The sequence below is a fragment of the Arachis ipaensis genome, chromosome B06 (assembly GCF_000816755.2).
Source record: "Arachis ipaensis cultivar K30076 chromosome B06, Araip1.1, whole genome shotgun sequence".
NCBI classification, from domain to species: Eukaryota; Viridiplantae; Streptophyta; class Magnoliopsida; order Fabales; family Fabaceae; genus Arachis; species Arachis ipaensis.
The window spans coordinates 4,714,293-4,737,592 of record NC_029790.2 but is presented as its reverse complement, the minus strand read 5'-3'; the positions used below and the strand labels follow the sequence as shown (position 1 = coordinate 4,737,592).

General features: G+C 33.9%; 3 protein-coding genes and 1 pseudogene across 6 annotated transcripts in view; all 4 read left to right on the top strand.

Moving 5' to 3' along the window:
• Positions 1-3,795, top strand: part of LOC107645476 (putative disease resistance protein RGA1) — a 4,670-nt gene extending 875 nt beyond the window's left edge. For 2 of the 3 annotated variants that reach the window (XM_016349508.2, XM_016349507.2), the window contains exon 2: positions 16-3,795. In XM_016349508.2, coding sequence (XP_016204994.1) covers positions 1,084-3,672 — 2,589 coding nt within the window. In that variant the 5' untranslated portion in view covers positions 16-1,083 and the 3' untranslated portion in view covers positions 3,673-3,795. Of the gene's footprint in view, positions 1-6 lie in introns of all 3 variants that reach the window. The other variant, XM_021103777.1, reaches the window with a different exon arrangement.
• On the top strand, positions 5,051-20,728 carry LOC107645480 (annotated as a pseudogene).
• On the top strand, positions 15,521-17,080 carry LOC107645484 (serine acetyltransferase 1, chloroplastic; the record flags this gene model as incomplete). Its single annotated transcript, XM_021105395.1, has 3 exons — positions 15,521-15,796; positions 16,105-16,161; positions 16,560-17,080. Coding segments are annotated over 3 exons (834 nt in total), but the record flags the coding sequence as incomplete, so codon positions are not given.
• Positions 16,642-20,728, top strand: LOC110263107 (putative disease resistance protein RGA1). 2 transcript variants are annotated; one of them, XM_021103775.1, is made up of 3 exons: positions 16,642-16,996; positions 17,082-17,418; positions 18,019-20,728. In XM_021103775.1, the coding sequence occupies exons 2-3, from the start codon at positions 17,229-17,231 to the stop codon at positions 20,526-20,528; spliced, it is 2,700 nt and encodes an 899-aa protein (XP_020959434.1). In that variant the 5' UTR covers positions 16,642-16,996; positions 17,082-17,228; the 3' UTR covers positions 20,529-20,728. The 2 variants fall into 2 exon arrangements, with proteins under 2 accessions (XP_020959434.1, XP_020959435.1); XM_021103776.1 differs by lacking the exon at positions 16,642-16,996 and having other exon boundaries at positions 17,289-17,418; positions 17,936-20,728.

The window sequence follows — 23,300 nt, the reverse complement described above, 5'->3', positions numbered from 1 at the left end:
AACTAGTTAATCTAGGGACCTTTGCTGTGATGCAAATGGAGTCATAGTGGTCAGGGGACTTAAACCTATGAATGACGAGACTGAAGGTGGTTCATGGAGGAATCATTCCTCTTCTGCGTGGCGGAGTCACTCATAACTAAGCTACCAAGAGTTGAAGAAGACGACTCTGCCTCTGTTGTTCATCAAAGCTATCACCGGTTGGAGAGCATTGGCCCAAGATATCCGACATCAAGCATGTTTCCGTTGAATACAAATTACAAGCCAAGGTAAAGGTTGACGTGCCTTTCTTATTTTCCATCTCTTAGGCCTTCATGTTAGACTTTGCTAGATTGTTGTGTAGCCTATTTAGTATTGACAATGGTTTCTGAATTTGGACCTCTTGATTGACTTCAAATCTTTTTTGTTTTTTGTTTTTTGTTTTTATGTTTTTTTTTTCTATTTTGGAAGAATACGTTGATTGATATAATAATATTTAAAGTAAGCAACTAGAGGTGATAGGGCATTCATAAGCGCACCACAGACCAAATATTTATTGTAGCACCGTTCACTAACAACCCACCAATATTGATCAATTTTGAAAATATGAAAGAACAGGGCATAATAGAAAGAAAGAGTGGCTCAGTGGTTGTGTGTGTAATATCCTTCATGGATCATATCCTTTATTTTTCTTCCATCCGTCCCATCTACTTTCCATCTCCATTATTGGTATTACTTTTTCTTTTTGTTTCTCAAATTTTCTCAATACAATCTACTGTTGATGCCAAGAAAAAGCAGAACACAACCTTACTTTTACTAGATTAGATACCAAACTTATCCAATCTGGAATCTGGATGACCCGAGCATCCAATGCACTAAAATAAAAAACAGCATCTTTTGCACGCATTGGCGGGGTATCATTATCAATGTTATTCTATCCGCCTCATCCACTTGCATTTGTCGGAATATCATTTAGGAAAGTAACCCAACTTTTGAATATCTAGAGTTGAGTCTTCAACACATTGATTACGAGTGTTCTTTTGATTTCTGAATTATTGCATTGCTATCTCTCTTCTCTTCTTCATGATTTTGTGCTAAGTGACAACCATGGCAGAATCATTCATCTTCAGCATCGCTGAATCACTGACAACGAAGATTGCTTCTCGTGCATACGAAGAAGCGTCTCAGGTGGTTGGTGTCTACGATGTCCTCCAAGACTTGAAAAGCAGTCTCTCATATGTGAAAGCTGTGCTGTTGGACGCGGAGCAGAAGCAGGAGCAGAACCACGAACTGCGGGAGTGGCTGAAGCAGATCAAACTCATCTTCTATGATGCTGAGAACTTGCTTGATCAAGTTGACTGTGAAACACTGCGCAAGCGAGTCGTCAGAGACTATGGCACTCCCAAGGACAAGGTAGGCCGCTTCTTCTCGAGTTCTAATCCACTTGTGTTTCGTTATAAGCTTGCTCTTCAGATCAAAGATATTAGGAAGAGATTAGACAGAGTCGCGGCTGATAGGGATAAGTTTGGGCTTCAAGTAATTGATGTTGATAGGCGAGTTGTGCATAGCAGGGAAATGACTTACTCCCATGTTGTTGAGTCTGATGTCATAGGACGTGCTCATGATAAAGAAATGATTGTAAAGCTCTTGATGGAACCGAGTCTTGACAACAATGGTGACTCCAAACATATCTCCGTCATTCCCATTGTGGGAATTGGAGGTTTGGGAAAAACCACTCTTGCTAAGCTTGTCTTCAACGACGAAAGGATAAGAGAGTCTTTTCCGTTGAAAATGTGGGTGTGTGTGTCTGATGACTTTGATATCAAGCAATTGATTATTAAAATCATCAATGCTATTACTGTTAGCGGTACTACTTCTGCTGATGCTCTCGTGCCCCAACAAACCTTGAGAGACATGGACATTGAACAATTGCAATATCTTCTTAGAAACAGGCTAACTGGTCAAAAATTCTTGCTTGTCTTGGATGATGTATGGAGTGAAGATCGTGCCAAATGGATTGAACTTAGAAGTCTCATCAGAGCCGGTGGTGATGGAAGTAAAATTGTAGTGACAACACGTAGTCATTCTATTGCTTCTATGATGGGTACCGTTCCTTCTCACGATTTAGAATGCCTTTCTTTGGAAGATTCCTTATCTTTGTTCATTAAATGGGCTTTTAAAGAAGGAGAAGAGGAAAAGCACCCTAATTTAGTCACAATTGGAAAAGAAATTGTGAGGAAGTGTAGAGGAGTTCCTTTGGCAATAAGAACATTGGCAAGTTTACTATTTTCAAAATATGACATAAATGTTTGGGAATCACTTAGAGATGATGAGATTTGGAATTTACCACAGAAAAAGGATGACATCTTACCTGCACTAAAATTAAGTTATGATCAAATGCCATCCTATTTGAGGAAATGTTTTGCTATGTTCTCACTTTTTCCAAAGGATTTTGATTTTCAGACTCGTCATGTTCTTTCACTTTGGAGTGCACTAGATTTGCTTCCATCACCAAGCAAAAATGAAACTTCATTAGATGTTGCAAATCGATATTTAAGTGAATTAATTTCGAGATCTTTTCTTGAAAATGTTTGTGACTTAGGCACATACTATTACTTTAATATACATGATTTAGTGCATGATCTTGCACTATATGTTGCAAAAGATGAATGCCTAGTAATTAGTTCTGAGAGTCAAAATATACCAAAAAATGTTCTCCATATATCGTTTTTTGAATTTGATATGTTTCTCAAATCCTTCAAACCAAGTTTGTTAGGTGTGAGAACCATTGCAGTTCCAACTGAAGAACATATAGGTATAGGAGACAATAATGAAGATTTGTTCCCTACATGGGTGTTAAATTGCAAATACTTGCGATATTTGGATCTAGCTGATTCTACATTTGAGATTCTACCTCGATCAATCAGCAAGTTGAAACATTTAAGATATCTTTCACTCAGGGATAACGGAAGAGTAAAGAAACTCCCTGCGTCTATTTGCAACCTCCAAAATTTGGAAGAGTTGAATCTTAGTGGTTGTGTGGAGCTCCAAACTTTGCCAGAAAAGTTACGAAACTTGATCAATCTGCGAAGAATATCGATAACCACAAAGCAATTTGTCTTGCCAGAGGATGACCTTGCAAATTTGTGTTTGCTTGAACATTTACATATTTATGAATGTGACAACCTGGAATCCACGTTTGTAGGGGTAAAGTTGCCTACCCTTCGATTTTTGTGGATTATGAGGTGTAAGAATTTGAAGTCTTTGCCACTTGACAAACACCATTTTCCTCAATTAGAGCAATTCGTTGTCGATGAATGTGTAAAGTTTGAATTGTCAGATGGACACGAGGACATGAACTCTGTCTTGAGGTTGAAGACACTTTTCTTTTGCATGATGGTGAACTTCCCTCCTTCTCTCCACGGATATGCAAACACATTACAAACTTTGGTATTTTTAAGGTGCTATGAATTGGAGGCGCTTCCTGAATGGCTGTTGAACATGACTTCTTTGAAATTTCTTCATATCTGGAGTTGTCCAAGGTTGTTGTCTCTCCCTAGTGGCATCCACTGTCTTAAAGCCCTTGAAGTTTTGGGAATCCAACGTTGCCCTAGATTGTACAGAAAGTACCAGCCACATGTTGGAGAGTATTGGCACCAAATATCCCACATCAAGCATATTCAAATCTTGCAATAGCCGGAGATGGTGGATTGATCTCTAGTGGAAGAGGATTGCTATACAACCATGAGTCCATGACGGATGTTTATGAAGTATCTTTCATTTTTTCCAGTTCCCATAATGTATGATGTTCTTGTTTCATTTTGGACTATGTCTTTGATGATTATCACAGTTTCTGTGTGTTGCTTTCATAATAATTGTGGTACTTTATCAGATTGTAATTCAATAAATTTTATTTAACTTCTTGTCTCGGTTGAATTTCTCTACAATCTCAATGAGGCACATACATAGGTGAGAAATCAATTAGCTTGTTGAAGCATATATTTGAGTAAATAGTTAGGATTAGTAGTTAAATATTATGAAATTAATGAATAAATTTGGTGTTCACTCCATTTTATTTGATAATCACTTGTAATTTATAAAGCTAATGGTGATAAGCTTACTGCTTACACATAATTTGATAAGTCGATTGTACACATTTAAGTGTGCTGCTATATATATGTTTTGCCTTTTTTGGCCTATTGACAGTGCTGAAATTAGAAAAATCAAAAAACAAGAGAAGAAAAGTTGGAAGAACAGAGGAGATAGCTTCTTTTGTTTGTATGTTATAGAATGAATCACCAATGATGCTATTATCAGTGTGGGTTACTGCTTTGGATTTGTACATTTATTACTTTCCTCTCCTCATAGTAAAATATATTTTTGGGAAAACTTTTCCTCATTGTCATTATTTATCGATGTTCTATCTTAAAATTTTTCAATTCATAAAATCTCGAGCATAAAAATAAGAATAAGATGACTTAGAACTTTATTAATAACAAAATTAAATAATTTAGATACAAAAAATATATATACGTTCTAATAGTTACAAAAAAAGTGAATTATTTTTATTTATATTTTAAGTTAGTAAACTGTAAACACTAATTTATAAAATATTAGTCAAAAACAAAATTTTGGATAAAAAATAGTATGGTTAAATTATTTACTTTACATAGAGTTAAAAAAAACCTACACCTCAATAATAATAGAGAAAGTCTAAGGGGTCAGCAACTTTTGTGTTTTGTAGTCAGCACTTAACCATAAAAAAAAAGTGAGTGATCTCCCACCATTAGATGTAATCTCACACCATTAAAAACACTATTGATGGCCAATTGATGGTTACAAAATACAAAAGTTGCTGTCCCCTAGCACTCCTCATAATAATATAAGGTAGAAAGCATACCCTAATATGAATCGTCACTACTTATAAAACTACTTTCCATAATATATAATGTTCTTGTTTGGTTTTGGACTGTCTTTCACGATGGATGATTTTTTCAATTTTTATTTGTTGCTTTCTGACTGTAATAATTGAGGTGCTTTCTCTATATCATATTTGTAATATAATACATTCGATTTAACTGTTTATCTTTGTTGAAATTTTCTAATTAAATAGGACATGAAGTTATGATCTCAAGGAAGGACATACATATATGAGAAGTTTATTATTAGATTGCGTTGTTGAATCACATATTTGCATAAATAGTTATCATTGATAATGAAATATTTTGGATTATCTGAATAAACTTAGATGGTAGGCACTCCATTTTATTTGATGATCGAAGTACAGCTACAGGCACCAAAAAAAGAAAAGAAAAGTGGCAGCCAGAATTCCAAGAGGAACAGAAAGATCGAAGTTATTTGGTAGGTTGCAGAATTCATCAAAACTGAATATACATTGAGATGATGAATAAAGACATCTCGTAATTCTATTCTATGTTAGTTGAAGTTATTAAACAACTTAACCACCATTGGAGATAGCATATAGGTAACTAGTAGCAACTGCAGGTTTACACTTTTACTGTTGAAGCTAAGCTAACTATGATTTTAATTCTTAATGGTTATTAATATTACTGTGTATTTAGTTGCAATTAATATTACACGATGTGACAAGACACCAATCTTATCTAATTAAATGGAAAAGTCTGATATGTTAACTAGAAGGACAGCCACAAAGACTCCCTAGCATCAACACATACATTACCAGCCTTATTCTGATCTCCATTATTGCTATCTCTATTCTTTCTGATTCTGTGATAAGTGATAACCATGGCTGAATCATTCATCTTCAGCATCGCTGAATCACTCGCTGCCAAGCTTGCTTCTCGTGCATACCAAGAAGCGTCTCGGCTGGTTGGTGTCTACGATGACCTCCAAGAATTGAAAAGCAGTCTTTCATATGTGAAAGCTGTGCTGTTGGATGCTGAGCAGAAGCAGGAGCAGAACCACGAACTGCGGGAGTGGCTGAAGCAGATCAAGCTCATCTTCTATGATGCTGAGAACTTTCTTGATGAAGTTGACTGTGAAACACTGAGCAAGCAAGTCGTCAGAGACTACGGCACTCCCAAGGACAAGGTAGGTCGCTTCTTCTCGAGTTCTAATCCACTTGTCTTTCGCTATAAGCTTGGTCATCAGATCAAAGAGATTAAGAAGAGATTAGACAGAGTTGCGGCCGATAGGAATAAGTTTGGGCTTCAAGTAATTGATGTTGATAGGCGAGCTGTTCATAGAAGGGAGATGACTTACTCCCATGTTGTTGAGTCTAAGGTCGTAGGGAGGGAACATGATAAAGAAATTATCATGAAGCTCCTGATGGAACCAAGTCTTGACGACAACGGTGGCCCTAAACATATCTCTGTTATTCCCATTGTGGGAATCGGAGGTTTGGGAAAGACCACTCTTGCTAGGCTCGTCTACAGTGATAAGAGGGTAACTGAGTCTTTCCCATTGAAAATGTGGGTGAATGTTCCTGATGATTTTAATGTTAGATCATTGATTATCAAAATCATCAATTCTCCTAGTGACTTTGCTTCTTCTACTGATGCTCCTGCGGGCCAACAAAACTTAAGAGACATAGAGATTGAGCAATTGCAACATCGTCTAAGAAACATGCTTGAGGGTCAAAAGTTTCTGCTGGTCTTGGATGACGTATGGAATGAAGATCGTGTTAAATGGGTTGCGCTGCAAGATCTCATTTCAGTGGGTGCTCAAGGAAGCAAAGTAATAGTCACAACACGTAGCCAGTCCATCGCTTCCATGATGGGTACTGTTGCCTACTCGCACCATTTAGAAAGTCTTTCTCCCGAGGATTCATTGCGATTATTTGTTAGATGGGCTTTTAAAGAAGGAGAAGAGGGAAAGTATCCAGATTTGATCATGATTGCAAGAGAAATCGTGGAGAAGTGCAAAGGAGTTCCTTTAGCGGTAAGAACATTGGCAAGTTCACTATTTTTCAAACACGAGAGACAAGAGTGGGAATCACTGAGAGACAAGGAGATTTGGAATTTGCCGCAAAAAGAGGATGATATCTTACCTGCATTAAAATTAAGCTATGATGAAATGCCATCCCATTTGAGGCAATGTTTTGCTTTGCTCTCCCTTTATCCAAAGAATCGTGTATTACTAATTTCTTCTTTTCAAGTTGCTTCACTTTGGGGGGCAGCGGGTTTGCTTCCATTGCGAAGCAAAGATAAAACAATGGTAGACGTTGCCCACCAATATTTGAGTGACTTAATGGCAAGATCTTTTCTCCATGACGTTATTGATTGTAGCACCTTTTATATGTTTGACATACATGATTTAGTGCATGATCTTGCGGTATATGTTGCGAAAGATGTGTGCCGGTTGGTCAGTTCAAACACTCAAGATATATCAGAAAATGTGCTGCATTTGTCTTTTGTTGAGAATGGTTTGTCTTACAATTCCATCAAGACAAGCTTACGAGGTGCGAGAAGCATTCTGTTTCCAGTTCACAAAGAGGGAGCCAGTGAAGCTTTCTTGAATGCATGGGTGTTAAACTGCACTTACCTGCGATATTTGATTTAAGTGATTCTACATGTGAGACTTTGCCTCAGTTAATTGGTAAGTTGAAACATTTAAGATATATTTCTCTTTGTAATAATAAAAGAATAAAGAGGCTCCCTAATTCTATTTGCAAGCTCCAAAATTTGCAAGTTTTGCGTCTTGGTGGGTGTTCAAATCTTGAAACTATACCAAAAAAGTTAAGAAAGTTGATCAGCCTGCAAAGATTGGAGATAACCACAAAGCAATCTATTTTGCCAGAGAGTGACATTGCAAAGTTGAATTGTCTTGAATTATTACGTGTCCAAAATTGTGATAATTTGGAGTCCTTGTTTGTTGAGACAAGATTGCCCACACTTAAAACTTTGCAAGTTACTAACTGTCCTAAACTAAAGTCTTTGCGACTTGATACTCACCATTTTCCTCAGTTAGAAACTTTGGTAATCAGCGGTGTTGACAATGAAGATTGGTTTAGATCTGAGGATACTAATGCTGTCTTGAGGTTAAAAACCATTTTTCTTGGTGAAATGGTAACATTGCCTCATTCTCTCCAACAATATGCAAGCACGTTACAAACTTTGGTGATTGCATGCTTCTACGAGCTGGAGGTACTACCCGAATGGCTGTCGAATCTGAGTTCTTTGAAATTTCTTTATATCTCTGAGTGTCCGAAATTGAAGTCTCTTTCCAGTGATATCCACCGTCTAACAAGTCTCCAAGTTTTGCAAATCATAAAGTGCCCTGAGTTATATAGAAAATACGAGCCACAAGTTGGAGAGTGCTGGCCCATGATATCTCACATCAAGCATACTGACATTAGGAATATATGAGAGTAGCTAATGGAAGATGAAGAAGAATTGTCTTAACAACCCGGATTGGAGTCAAAGTGCCTTTTGTTTCTTCATAAATTTCCGTAATGTACACTATTGTTCTTGTTTTGTTTTGAACTATATGTCTTTAGTGATTTTTTAAGTTTCTGTATGTTCTTTTGTAATTCAAGATGGTAAGAAAGAGTAAGAAGCATAAAATTATGTAAGAGGAGATAAATAAGATGTGAGAAGTGAATATTGATTTATACATTAAATATGAAAAGTCTGATTTACTGTTGTCTCTAATAAAATTCTCTACAAATCAGACATTAAGTTACAATCTCAAGGAAGGACATGCATGCATGACATTATCTAACTAGCTGAAACATATTTGAGTAAATAGTTAGCACAGGTATTTAAAATTGTGGAATTTCTCAAGAACTTGGATAGCATTTTATTTGGTGTGGTGATTAATAGGTGACTAGGTGCATCGCAAAAGCATAGCAGCACAAGCACAAACATATTTGACAAGTGTTTCTATGCTTTATGTAATGACCGAAAAAGAAAAAAGAAAAAAAGGAAAAGCACCCCCACTTAAATTTTCTTTCCCTCTTTCTCCCCTCCTTTGAAGACCCTTCTTCTCTTCCTTCTTTCATTTTCTTTTTATTTCTTTCTAAAAACAAAATCTAAAACTCTCTCTTTCACTTTTTTTTTATTCATCTCTTCTATCTTTTCATCTCTTCTTCTTACAATCACACATTATCATTAAACTCACTTCTTTTATTTTATTTTCTTCTCCTTCTCTACTCTATTTTATTCATTTAAATTTCACTTATAACAACCTTAAATCATGGAGTTTCAACTTAGTAAGTAAAAAAAGTGTTCAATTTTTGAGTTCCAGTTATTATTAAGGTTTTAAGGTAACTCTTTCACTCAATAATTAGTTATATCTCAAATTTTTATTATCCTTATACTTGTGGGTATAGCAAAATCCGAATTTAGGGTTATTAGGTTAGAAAATTTGAGACTTTTGTCAAAGTAAGTAAGATTATGTTAATTGACAATATTAGTAGCTCATAAATATCATTATTGTCCTATTTTTAGAGTTGTAGAGTTATTGAATATCATTTGGTAACTCGTTGACGTGGTTAGAGTTACTTCTGGTTCTTTGGAATCAAGTTGTGAGTGGATATTATGTCTATAATTATTTTTAAGTGTATTATTATCAATATTTGAATTGAATCATTATTTTTAGAGTTTGAAAATATTTAATTATTGTGATTTTTGAATTTTTGAAATAAATATTGATTTTTGAAACTTATAATTTTATAAAAATACACACGAGAGGATATTTATATATTTTGTAAAACATACATGTTTTTTTATTTGACTTTATTAAATTTTAATTAAATTTTAACATGCATTCTTATATATATTTGATTTACTATGGAATTTGGTAATATGTTATAAGCATTAGAGATTTTTATAAGTGATTTGGTTTGGATTGGTATGGAAGACTCTAACGGCAGTTATGACGTTAACATAGATGCATCTAGCTCAGACCTTAGATAGTAGAGGCGTTGCTAGCCTAACGTGTAGGCCACACGTTGAATCTGTTATATCGTACGGGCACACTAAAGGAAAGGGCTACCTTTAGAGGTGGAGTCGCCCTAAGTGTTTAATATTCGATTTGATTTGACTTCTGGAATGAGAACTCTTATTTCAGTTCATTCCGCTTAATTATTTATCTATTTATTTGCATAGTTAATTAATATGAATTTCTTATTTTTAGAAAAAAATATAATTTTTATGGTAAAATTTGTATTGTCTCGTGTGGATTATAGATGTAATGTTTGCTCATTGAGTTGCAAAATTTACCCTATTATATTTTCATATTTTTCAGATACAGGAGTCATTCCAGGTTCCATTCCACCTGTCCTTCAGTAGATCTTAGTCATTTCGGTGAGTCCTTTTTCTTTCTAAGGGTTAAGTAATTATGTAATGGAACATTTATTCAAAGTCTAGATTATGTCAATGCTCCATATACCACAGGTAGGATCTTGGTGTGAGTTATGTTATTTTGAATCTCGAACTGTTTATATAGTAATTATAATTTGGTTATATAAGACTTATGAATTTAACTATATACTCTCGTTATCAACTTAATATATATAATGCGGATTTTAGATATGTTTAGTTATAAATATAAGGTTTAATTACTCTGTTGGTCCCTATAGTTTCACCAAATTTTTAATTAGGTCCCTATACTTTTTTTTCTTTCAATTGGGTCCCTACACTACTTTTAATTTTGTAATTACATCCTTTTCATGTTAAAAATGTTAAAATTAACATAATATTTTTACCAAAATACATGCGGTCAAAGATTTAATTAAGTTTTTAATTATAAATACCTTCAATTTGCGAAGAAATGTTCAGTTAACTCTAATATTTTTTACACTAGGAAGGACTTAATTACAAAATTAAAGCAGTGTAGGGACCCAATTGAAAAGAAAAAAAGTATAGGGACTTAATTAAAAATTTGGTGAAAGTATAGGGATCAACAGAGTAATTAAACCTAAATATAATTGGAATATATTGTTATTATTGTCTCTGAAAATAGATGTTTATTATTAATACAGGAAGATAATTTTTATATAAGTAAGGTCCTAAAAATAAAGAAAATTTTGTCCATTTTTCTAAAAATCATCTTGTCCTTTGAGCGTCAGTCATACTTTGGTTCGGGTCATGACACTTTATCTTCCATTATATTGCTTCCGTGAGCAAGCCTTTGTTGTTCTGAAAATTTTCTGTTTGTTTTTTGAAACTTCTACACTTTTCTTTCAAAGTTTAAACATCTATATTTTTGCATTTTGCTAGATTGTTATATTGTCTATTGAGTATTGACAATGGTTTCTGAATTTGGATCTCTTTGATTGACTTCAAATCTTTATCTTTTATTTTGGAAGAGTATGTTAATTAATATAATAATACTTAAAAAGTAAACAATTAAGGGTGATAGAAATTTTATAAGTGCATTACTGAGCAAAAAATTGATTAGACATAAAATAAAGACAAGACAGAAAAAAAAAATGAATGTTGGCAAATATTGTAAAGATAAGATCAATAAAATGAGAAAAATGAAGAACAGAATTAGTCAAAACATGAATAATATAAATACAAATACAAATACTAGCAATTATTTGAGTAAATAGTTAGCATTGATAGTTATATATTATGAAATTTATGAATAAATTTAGTGGTCGTTCCATTTTATTTGATGATGATAACTTGTAATTTATAAAGCTAATGGTGATAAATTTATACATAATTTTGATATGCCAATTCTCTCTCTATATATATATATTTAACCAAAAATCGAGAAACTCGAACCTATAATTTTTTAGATAAATATAAGAAGATTATGTCATTTGAGTTATAATTTAATTGACCAATTCTATACATTTAAATGTGTTGCTATATATATTTTGTATTTTTTGACCTATTGACAATACTGAAATTAGAAACATAAAAAAACAATAAGACGAGAAAAAGTTGAAGAGAAACAGAGAAGATAGATTCTTTTGTTTATATGTTATAGAATCAATCAACGTCAATAATAATAAACTAATAATTGATGCAAATATGCAATATATAGATTAATCACCAATGATATTATTATTGTGTGTTATTCAATGATATTTTATATGAAACCATTTTTAATTATTATTTTTATACAAATAAATTTAATAAATAATTATTGAATCATAGTTATCTCTTTCCTCTCTTCGTGATTCATAGTAAAATAACTTTTGATAAAATATTTCCTCGTTAGAGCCCTTAACCCACAGCGAGTTAAGTAAAAAAGTAAGTCCAAAAGCCCCCATGACTTACACCAGTATTATTATGGATCCAATGCAAAACACCTAAAAGCAGGCCACACAACCTTTCTTCTACTGGATTAGATAGCAAACTTATCTAATATGAACCGTAGAGTAAGAAAGAATAGTGTAATTAATCCTGAAAGGTAAGAGACTTTTTAAATCTATCTTAAAAAAGTTTTTTTAATTAAATTGGTCATTTAAATACTACTAATTAATTATATATTTTTCAGTTATTTCACTCATAATTTTTGTTAATAATTGATGATGTTAAAATGTTAACTGATAGCATATATGATACATAATATATTCAATTGGACCGTTGACTAAATATGTTTACGAAAATCTATCAATTTAATTACTACGTCATATTGGGAATATAATTTTTGTGATGGGAGAAAATAACTAAATTAATAAATTTTTATAAATATATTTAGTCAATATCTAATTAGACATATCAGGTATTATATATGTTATCAATTAATATTTTACAACATTAATCTTTGAAGAAAATTGTTAATAGAGTGATTAGAGGACAAATATGATTAATTCAAAATCTTTGAAAGACCAATTTAATTAAAAAAATATCTTATCTTTCAAAAACTAATTTAACTATTTAGAATAGCACAATGAACAATTAGTAGGAGGATAAATATAATAATTCATAATCTTTAAAATACCAACTTAATGACAAAAAATTTTCAAGAATAAATTTAAAGATATCTTATTTTTCAAAAATTAATTTTACTATTAACCCATAAAATAATAAGAATCCTGTAAAGTGTAACATGTGGATGACCCGAGCATCCAAAGCATTAGAAAAAGCAGCAACTTTTGCACGCATTGATGAAGTATCATTATGAGTGTTATGCTATCCACCTCATTTACTTCCATTTGATTTAGCTGTTTGTCTTTGTTGAAATTTTCTAAATAGGACACGAAGTTATGATCTCAAGGAAGGACATGCATATATGAGAAGTTTATTAGCTTGCATTGTTGAATCACATATTTGCATATATAGTTAGCATTGATAATTAAATATTATGGAATATCTGAATAAATTTAGATGACACTATTTTCTTTGATGATCACTTGTGATTGGTAAAAGCATACCAAGTACATAGTCACAGACACCAAAGAAAAGAAAAGTGGCGGCCGAAATTCCAAGAGGAACAGAAAGGTTGAAGAACAAGCGGAAGAGAAAAGTTGGAGAACAGAGGAGATAGTTTATTTTATACAACTGAACAATACACTAAGATAATAGATAACGAATAAAGAGATCTCCTAATTCTGTTCTAGATTAGTTAGTTATGAACATCTTCACTACCTTTGGAGATAGGTAACTACTAGCAACTGCCATTTTATTTCATTTTATTTTATTTTTTGATGGTTAACATAAACTCAATCTGAGCATAGTAGTAGTCCAAAACTACCATTTTATTCTTAATGGTTAATTAACTATATATGATCTTAATGGTTATTAATGTTAACAACTGTGTATTTAGTTGAAAGTAATGGTAATGGGTTTTAGTTGGGTAAATTTGTGCTTGAGGCTTGAAGTTCTGTGTATTGTTATCCTTCACTTTTCATTTCCTTTTACTTTTTTTTTTCTCATCGTACTCTTTTTTTTTTTGGTATAGAAGTAAAAGTAGTGATATATTCTAACATTTTAATTTTTTATGTTTTTTAAAATTGTGGAATGTACACAAATTGGAGTGTTCGATTTTTGTATCTCAAATTTTTTTATTTTTTAACACAAATCGGATAGTTCGATTTCTCTATTTCTCTGCTTAAAACGGTTCCACATTTTCAAATAACACCCCAATATTAGTCCACATTCTAAAAAAACACCATTGATACTCTAATATCAACAATAAAAAGTTCTCCCATCTACGATCCATCTCCATTGTTGCTATTAGTTTTTTTTCCCTCTTTCGTTTATCAAAATTATTCGAAGCTATTAAGAATTTCTCAGAAAAATATAATGACATGCTCTACTGTTAGATGCGAAACAAAAGCAGAGCGCAACCTTACTTTCCTCTTATACTATATTTGGCTTAAAGCACAATTAAGAAGCAAAGAAGAAAAGAAAAGAAAAAGCACTAGAATCAATCCACAACTTCTGCATGGGCATGTTTCACGTTGTGAAATATAATGGTATCAACGCTATTTAGTATTTCAGTTCATGCACTTTTGACATTGAATCCATTGTTGAGTAACACTACTTTCGATAACTAAGGCTACTTTAGCATCTTCAATTTATTCTACATTACTATCTGATTTCTTCTTTCAAATCCATGGCAGAAGAAAAATTATTCTAAAAAATTGTTAGAAAAATTTAATTATTAAAAAAAATTAATGTTTATAATATTTAGAAAAACAATTTTTTTATAAAAAATACAAATATATCTTTAATTATTTATTTATTTATTTTTATAATCTTTATATCAATGATTTATATTCCTTTTAAAATTTTGGTCATTTTTATAATTATTTTTTTTTCTTATTTATATGATCTTTCTTCCTCTCATTCGCTACAAGCCTACAACAATAGAAACCTATGAGTATGAGAGAAAGCACGGAGAAATGTGTGTTGGCTTGGCCCTTATGTTATGACATGTCGACGCACGGAATTCTGACTACTTGAACAATAGTTGGCACGTTGTGAGAATCGATTTTAAAGTTAGTATTATTTTCATCTTTTAAATTAATAAGCGTATGTCATTATAGTTAGGGTATTTTTATAGATTTAATATTTTAACATATGAGTAGAATAGATTATCTTTAGATAACATAAAGTAAGTTAGTTGGTAAGTTATTAACATTTGTTAGTTGGTAAGTTATTAACATTTGTTAGGTATCGAATTTATTTATAGTAAAAATTAATTTACTAATTAATTTAATTTAATTTAATTAATTATTTATTTGTTTATTATTTTTTTAAATAAATAAAAAGAAATGTATTAATTACTGTTTATTCCTGCTTATTATGTTATGTTATTTTTGTATTTTTATTTCTGAGTCTAATTTTATATTTTTATTTTTAAATTTGAATATGCTAGAGAATTTAAGTTGAAATTCAAATTTTTAAAAAGTTTTATTTTTAAATAGAAGTCTCGCCTACTAGTAAGGTTCTGAAAATCGGACCGGAGCGGCCGGTTCGACCGCTTTAATCGCGAATCGGCACTGTAAACGATCCGGTCCTCATATGAAAACCATTCAAACAAAAACCGCTTACGAACCGGCGAACCGGCCAAAAACCGGTCGGTTAGATCGAATTGGTGACCGGCCGGTTATGCTAAACGACGCCGTTTTATAATTTTTTTAAAAAAAATAAAAAACCGAACCCTCCAACAGAGAACCCTAGCCGCCCTGAACCATAGCCCCCCTGTCGCCATCCTTCGTCCCCTGGTGTCGCCATCCTCAGCCCCAGTAACCCTCCAATCTCCATCGTCGCCTTCGCCTGGTTCCTGCCCAGTAGCCCTCCATCTCCATCCTCTGCTCATCTTCTCAACACCAGCACCGCAGCACGCAGTCAACACCGGTAGCCCTCCATCTCCATCGCGCGGTCCTCAACAGTCAACACTCAGCACCGGTAGCCCTCCATTGACCCAGGTGAGTGACTCGTCCTCTGCTTATCTTCTTTGTTCTTCGCCTCTGCTCATGTTCTTCCATCGACCCCGGTAGAAATCTTGCATGAAATTGATACTCTGTGAAGTGTGAACTTCCTCTGTGAAGTGTGAACTGTGGCTGTGGCTGGTCAATTTAATCTCTGTGGACTGTGAACTGTGGCTGTGAACTTATGTTGTTGAAATTATGTTATTGAAATGGATTTGTTATGTTGCTGGACTGTTGCTGCCATTTTTTAATTTTTTTTAGTATGATGTTTCTGAATTTTTGTTGAAATAGTTATTGATTTGAAGGTTAGGGTGATTATTTGTTCTGGAACTGAGTCTGCTGTTTCACTGCCTGATGGGAAAGTAAGTTCTTCCCATCCTCCATTGGATTCGTCCTGCTCGTCGCCCTCTGCTCAAATTTGTTACTCTGTTTTGTAAATAAGCTGAAATTTGTTGCTCAATTTCTGTTCGTTCCTTTGCTAAATAAGCTGAAATTTGTTACTCTGTTTTGTACTTTGTTAATGCTGGAAACTTACTCGGTTTTGCATAATTATTGACTGGCTGAATTGCTGTAGGCAGAATTGCTGTAGCCAGAATTGTTAATGTTCATTGTGTAGGCAAAATTGTTAATGTTCATTGCTATGGCTGTTTTTAATTTCATATATGTTTTATTAAGCAGTGCAAGCCTTCCAAGTAACACACTCTTTGATCTTTTTGTTGGGATCTTGAAATCTGACCAAGAAATCATGGATTCTGTGAAGGATAATCTCAAAGCAGTTAAGGAAAGAGACCCTGCTTGCATAAACCATGTGCATTGCTTCTTGAACTTCAAAGGCTTCTTAGCATGCCAATCTCATAGAGTTGCTCATAAGCTATGGCTTCAAGGAAGAAAAGTCTTGGCAGTTATGATCCAGAACCGAGTTTCCGAGATTTTTGCGGTTGGTATTCATCCCGGTGCTAAGATTGGAAGCGGGATTCTGCTTGATCATGTAACTGGATTAGTGGTTGGTGAAACTGCAGTGATTGGTAACATTGTGTCAATTTTGCATAGTGTGACTTTGGGTGGAACTGGTAAAGCTTCTGGTGATAGGCATCCAAAGATTGGTGATGGGGTTTTGATTGGTGCAGGGACTTGTATTTTGGGGAACATTAAGGTTGGTGAATGTGCTAAGATTGGTGCTGGTTCTGTGGTGATTAAGTATGTTCCTCCTAGGACTACTGTTGTTAGTGATTTTGTTATATTTTATGATGTTTGTATATAATTTATTTATTATTTTATTCAGAAACGGTTTTTCCGGTTGAACCGGTTGGACCAATGAACCAGTAAACCAGTAGCTAGAGCGGTTTGATGACCGGTCCGGTTTTCCGAAGTGCTACTGTCTAGGCGGGTGAGTCATATTCTAGCACCGTCGAACGTCATTGTTCCTTGCATGAGAGAAGTTGAGTTTGGCGACACGGTACAGCTCAGGAACTTCGTGTTTGACAATTCTCTAATCACTGCATTCATTAAGCACTGGCGTCCGGAGATCCACACTTTCTATCTATCACGGGGTGAGTGCACCAACACCTTGCAGGATATTCCGTACGTAGAGGAGCTCCTAGGTGTCAGGCCCCTTCATGGTCAGTACTAAACACATAATCATGGTCGGAGATTTCACATCTAATAATCCAATAAAAAAGGAAAAGTTCAATGGGTCATGCTATAATTATTTATCTCTTTGTATTAAAACAAAGGATTTCATTTTAGTTAAAATGTGCCCATAGTATTCATACGAATAATTAAATAATAATGAAAAAGAATATCAATTTGTAATTTAGTCTTTTGAAAATACATATAAATATATAATGTTATGAATTGTGATATTAATATAACATTTTTTAAATAATTTGTTTAACGAATATTTTAAAGACACTTGATTTTGCTTCATGTGATGATGGCGTGTTTCCGCCAATTACATTAATCTCTTAATATGTGATTGGTTAACTCTTTAAACTTTAGTGAAATAAAAAACTGCATTAAAATCCAATGATCCAAGAAGACTTTGGATTTTAAAATTTGTAATTTATAGACTTCGCTGCTGAAGATTGAAGACTCTGACTGCGTTCATCTTCTGCATACTCTCTCATATTTTCTTAGATTAACCATCATGGCTGAATCATTCATCTTCAGCATCGCTGAATCACTCATAACTAAGCTTGCTTCTCGTGCATACCAAGAAGCATCTCAGGTGGTTGGTGTCTACGATGACCTCCAAGACTTGAAAACCAGTCTCTCATATGTGAAAGCTGTGCTGTTGGATGCTGAGCAGAAGCAGGAGCAGAACCACGAACTGCGAGAGTGGCTGAAGCAGATCAAACTCATCTTCTATGATGCTGAGAACGTGCTTGATCAAGTTAACTGTGAAACACTGCGCAAGCAAGTCATCAGAGACTACGGCACTCCCAAGGACAAGGTAGGCCGCTTCTTCTCGAGTTCTAATCCACTTGTGTTTCGTTATAAGCTTGCTCTTCAGATCAAAGATATTAGGATGAGATTAGACAGAGTCGCGGCTGATAGGGATAAGTTTGGGCTTCAAGTAATTGATGTTGATAGGCGAGTTGTGCATAGCAGGGAAATGACTTACTCCCATGTTGTTGAGTCTGATGTCATAGGACGTGCTCATGATAAAGAAATGATTGTAAAGCTCTTGATGGAACCGAGTCTTGACAACAATGGTGACTCCAAACATATCTCCGTCATTCCCATTGTGGGAATTGGAGGTTTGGGAAAAACCACTCTTGCTAAGCTTGTCTTCAACGACGAAAGGATAAGAGAGTCTTTTCCGTTGAAAATGTGGGTGTGTGTGTCTGATGACTTTAATATCAAGCAATTGATTATTAAGATCATCAATGCTGCTAGCAATTTTGTTTCTACTGGTGCTCTTCCGGGCCACCAAAATTTAAAAGAATTAGAGGTTGAACAATTGCAATATTGTCTAAGAAACATGCTTGAGGGTCAAAAGTTTTTCCTAGTGTTGGATGATGTATGGAATGAAGATCGTGTTAAATGGGTTGCGCTGCAAGATCTCATTTCAGTGGGTGCTCAAGGAAGCAAAGTAATAGTCACAACACGTAGCCCATCCATCGCTTCGATGATGGGTACCGTTGCCTACTCGCACCATTTAAAAAGTCTTTCTCCCGAGGATTCATTGCGTTTGTTCGTTAGATGGGCTTTTAAAGAAGGAGAAGAGGGAAAATATCCAGATTTGATAATGATTGCAAGAGAAATCGTAGACAGGTGCAAAGGAGTTCCTTTAGCGGTCAGAACGTTGGGAAGTTCACTATTTTCCAAACACGAGAGACAAGAGTGGGAATCATTGAGAGACAAGGAGATTTGGAATTTGCCACAAAAAAAGGATGATATCTTACCTGCATTAAAATTAAGCTATGATGAAATGCCATCCCATTTGAGGCAATGTTTTGCCTTGCTCTCCCTTTATCCAAAGAATCATTATTATATTTCTTTTGGCGTTGCTTCACTTTGGGGGGCAGCAGGTTTGCTTTCATTGGAAAGCAAAGATAAAACAATAGTAGACGTTGCACATCAATATTTGAGAGACTTAATGGCAAGATCTTTTCTTCATGACGTTTTTTATTGTGGAACCTTTTATATATTTGACATACATGATTTAGTGCATGATCTTGCAGTATATGTTGCAAAAGATGTGTGCCAATTGGTCAATTCAAACACGCAGGATATATCAGAAAATGTGCTGCATTTGTCTTTTGTTGAGAATGGTTTGCCTTTCAATTCCATCAAGACAAGCTTACAAGGTGTGAGAAGCATTCTGTTTCCAGTTGACAATCAGGGAGCCAGTGAAGCTTTCTTGGATGCATGGGTGTTAAACTGCAAATACCTGCGATATTTGGATTTAAGTGATTCTACATGTGAGACTCTGCCTGAGTCAATTGGTAAGTTGAAACATTTAAGATATATTTCTCTTCAGGGTAATACAAGAATAAAGAGGCTCCCTAATTCTATTTGCAAGCTGCAACATTTGCAAGTTTTGCTTCTTGATAGGTGTTCAAATCTGGAAACTTTACCGAAAAAGATAAGAAAGTTGATCAGTCTGCAAAGATTGGATATAACCACAAAGCAATCTATTTTGCCAGAGAGTGACATTGCAAAGTTGAATTGTCTTGAACATTTGTCTGTCGAAAATTGTGATAATTTGAAGTCCTTGTTTGTTGAGACAAGATTGCCTACACTTCGAACTTTGCAAGTTCGTGGCTGTGCGAATCTAAAGTCTTTGCCACTTGATACTCAGCATTTTCCTCAGTTAGAAACTTTGGGAATCAGCAGTGTTGGCAATGAAGATTGGCTTCATAGATCAGAGGATACTAATGCTGTCTTGAGGTTAAAAACCATTGTTCTTTTTGAAATGGCAACATTGCCTCATTCTCTCCAACAATATGCAAGCACGTTACAAGGTTTGATGATTTCACGTTGCTACGAGCTGGAGGTACTGCCCGAATGGCTGTGGAATCTGAGTTCTTTGAAATTTCTTTATATCTCCCGGTGTCCGAAATTGAAGTCTCTTTCCAGTGATATCCACCGTCTAACAAGTCTGCAAGTTTTGCGAATCATAAATTGCCATGAGTTATATAGAAAATACGAGCCACAAGTTGGAGAGTGCTGGCCCATGATATCTCACATCAAGCATACTGACATTAGGAACACATGGGAATAGCTAATGGAAGATGAAAAAGAATTGTCTTAACAACCCGGATTGGAGTCAAAGTGCCTTTTGTTTCTTCATCAGTTTCCATAATGCACACAATTGTTCTTGTTTTGTTTTGAACTATATGTCTTCAGTGATTTTTCAAGTTTCTGTATGTTCTTTGTAATTCAAGATGGTAATTCAACGATTCTGATTTAATGTTGCCTCTATTGAAATTCTTTACAAATTAGACATTAAGTTACAATCTCAAGGAAGGACATGCATGCATGACATTATCCAACTAGCTGAAACATACTTGAGTAAATAGTTAGCACATGTAATTGAAATTGTGGAATTTCTCAAGAACTTAGATAGCATTTTATTTGGTGTGATGATTACCAGGTGAGTAGGTGGATCGCAATAGCATAGCAGCACAAGCGCAAACATATTTGACAAGTGTTTCTATGCTTTATCTTTTTCCCATTATATTGCACCGCTTCTATGAGCAAGCCATTGTTGTGAAAATTTTCTGTTTGTTTCTTGAAACTTCAATACTTTTCTTTCAAAGTTCAAACATCTATATTTACGCATTTTTCTTGATTGTTGTATTGCCTACAGAGTATTGACAATGTTTCTGAATTTGGATTTCTTGACGGACTTCAAATCTTTATCTTTCATTTTGGAAGGGTATGTTAATTGATATATATAATAATACTTAAAGTAAGCAATTAAGGGTGATAGGGATTTTATAAGCGCACTACCCAGCAAAAAATTTATTAGATATAAAATAAGGACAAGACAGAAAAAGAAAAATGGATGCTGACAAATATTGTACGAATAAGATCAAGAGGATGAGAAAATTAGATAACAGAATTAGTCAAAACATGAAAAATACAAATATAAATTCTAGCAACTATATTTGAGTAAATAGTTAGCCTTGATAGTAAAATATTGTGAAATTTATGAATAAATTTGGTGGTCGCTCCATTTTATTTGATGATGATCACTTGTAACTTTTTTTTTTTTTTACCAAAGATAGGAGACTCGAACCCGCAACCTCTTAATTGATTATGGGGAGACTATGCCATTTGAGCTATTACTCATTGGCATGATCACTTGTAACTTAAAAGCTAATAGTCATAAGTTTATACATAATTTTGATATGTGGATTGTACACATTTAAATGTGTTGCTATATATGTTTTGTATTTCTTGACCTGTTGGCAGAAATTTGAAACATCAAAAAACAATAAGAGGAGAAAAAATTGGAGAGAAACAGAGGAGATAGATTCTTTTGTTTATATGCTATAGAATCAATCAACCTCAATGGTAATTAACTAATCGTCAATGGTAATTACTCCCTCTCTATAATTTCAAACACATTAATTAAACAGATTCTCACTCTAATTTTTGTAGCCATTTATTTAGATCTAATGACTATAATTAAACCTTTTCATTTCGCATATAAGGACACCTTTCTCACTAGATACCACTAATCTATGGAGTGTCAATTTACTTTACATGAATTGAGAATATTGGTCTAAAAAATAAAAATATAACATAGGAGTAGCACAAAAATTTAATGGTCGAAATTATAATGAAAAGAGATCATTTACATAGTATTTTACTAGTCAATTTTCTTAAACTACATTTTAAGTCAAGTAGTGATTTTGCTTCTATTGATGCTCTGCCAGGCTAACAGAATTTAAAAGAATTGGAACGAATGGGAGATATTTGGAATTTACCACAGGAGGAAGGAGGTATCATAACTGCTTTGAAATTAAGCTATGATCAAAGAATTGAAAATAGAAATTTCTAATTATATAGAACAAAGGACAAAGGTGATGGTATAATTATAGATCTTGATAACAAAAATACAATTTTAAAGTTTTAATCCCTTGTCTTGAGTTTTGACTTTAGGAACACAATGTTCCCATTTAAAAGGCTTAATAGACAGTGGAAGAAAAAAGGAAGAGTGTGTAGCTGTTTTAGAGAGTAATAGAAAGGTCAAAGAATAAAAGGAGGAGAAAAATTGGAGAACAGCAGAGTTAGCTGCTTTGATTTGATATGTTGCAGATTCAATCAAATTAGAATTCATAAATTTACAAGTTGAAGGGATTTTATAACAAAAAGTAGCACGGTGCACTAACTAACAACCAAATGATATTGATCAAATTTGTAAAGCTGAATAAAACAGAATAAGAAAAGAAAGGGTGGCTGCCAGAATTCTAAGAGGAATAGAAAGATGAAAGAATAAGTGGAGAACAGAAGAGAGAGCTTATTTCCACGTCTATTTATGATATGAATGGTATTATTTGTTAGTATTGAAACTAGTTGCAACTAATGACAATGAACGGTGGTAGGATTGGTAAACTTTTTTGCATGAGGCCTGAAGCTGTGTGTATCCTTCAATGATCGTATCTATTTTTTTCTCCATCTCCATGAACTTCTTAAACTAAAATTGATTACATATATTGATATATATCCTCGTTCATCAGAGCTGTGCTTTTGGATGCAGAGTAAAGGCAGGACCACAACCCTAATCAAAAGCTTGGGGAATGGCTTAAGCACATCAAACTCATCTTTTCCCATGCTGAGAATGCGCTTGACCTACTTGACTCTGAATCACCGCACAACCAAGTGCATTGTATGTCTTACAGCCCTTGAAGATTTGTTCATCAATGGTTGTCCTGTACTATATTAGAAAATAGAAGCCACAAGTTGGAGAACATTGGCACAATATACATGTTTTCGTTGATGAATAGAAATCACTGAAGCCAAGTTAAATTGGCATACTTTTCTT

Excerpts from the sequence above, each read along its gene's own strand:
- LOC110263107 (XM_021103775.1), top strand. The coding sequence starts at position 17,229 with ATGAGAGAAGTTGAGTTTGGCGACACGGTACAGCTCAGGAACTTCGTG. Across the intron at positions 17,419-18,018 it reads AGGTGTCAGGCCCCTTCATG|CATCTCAGGTGGTTGGTGTC; the intron begins GTCAGTACTAAA and ends CATACCAAGAAG.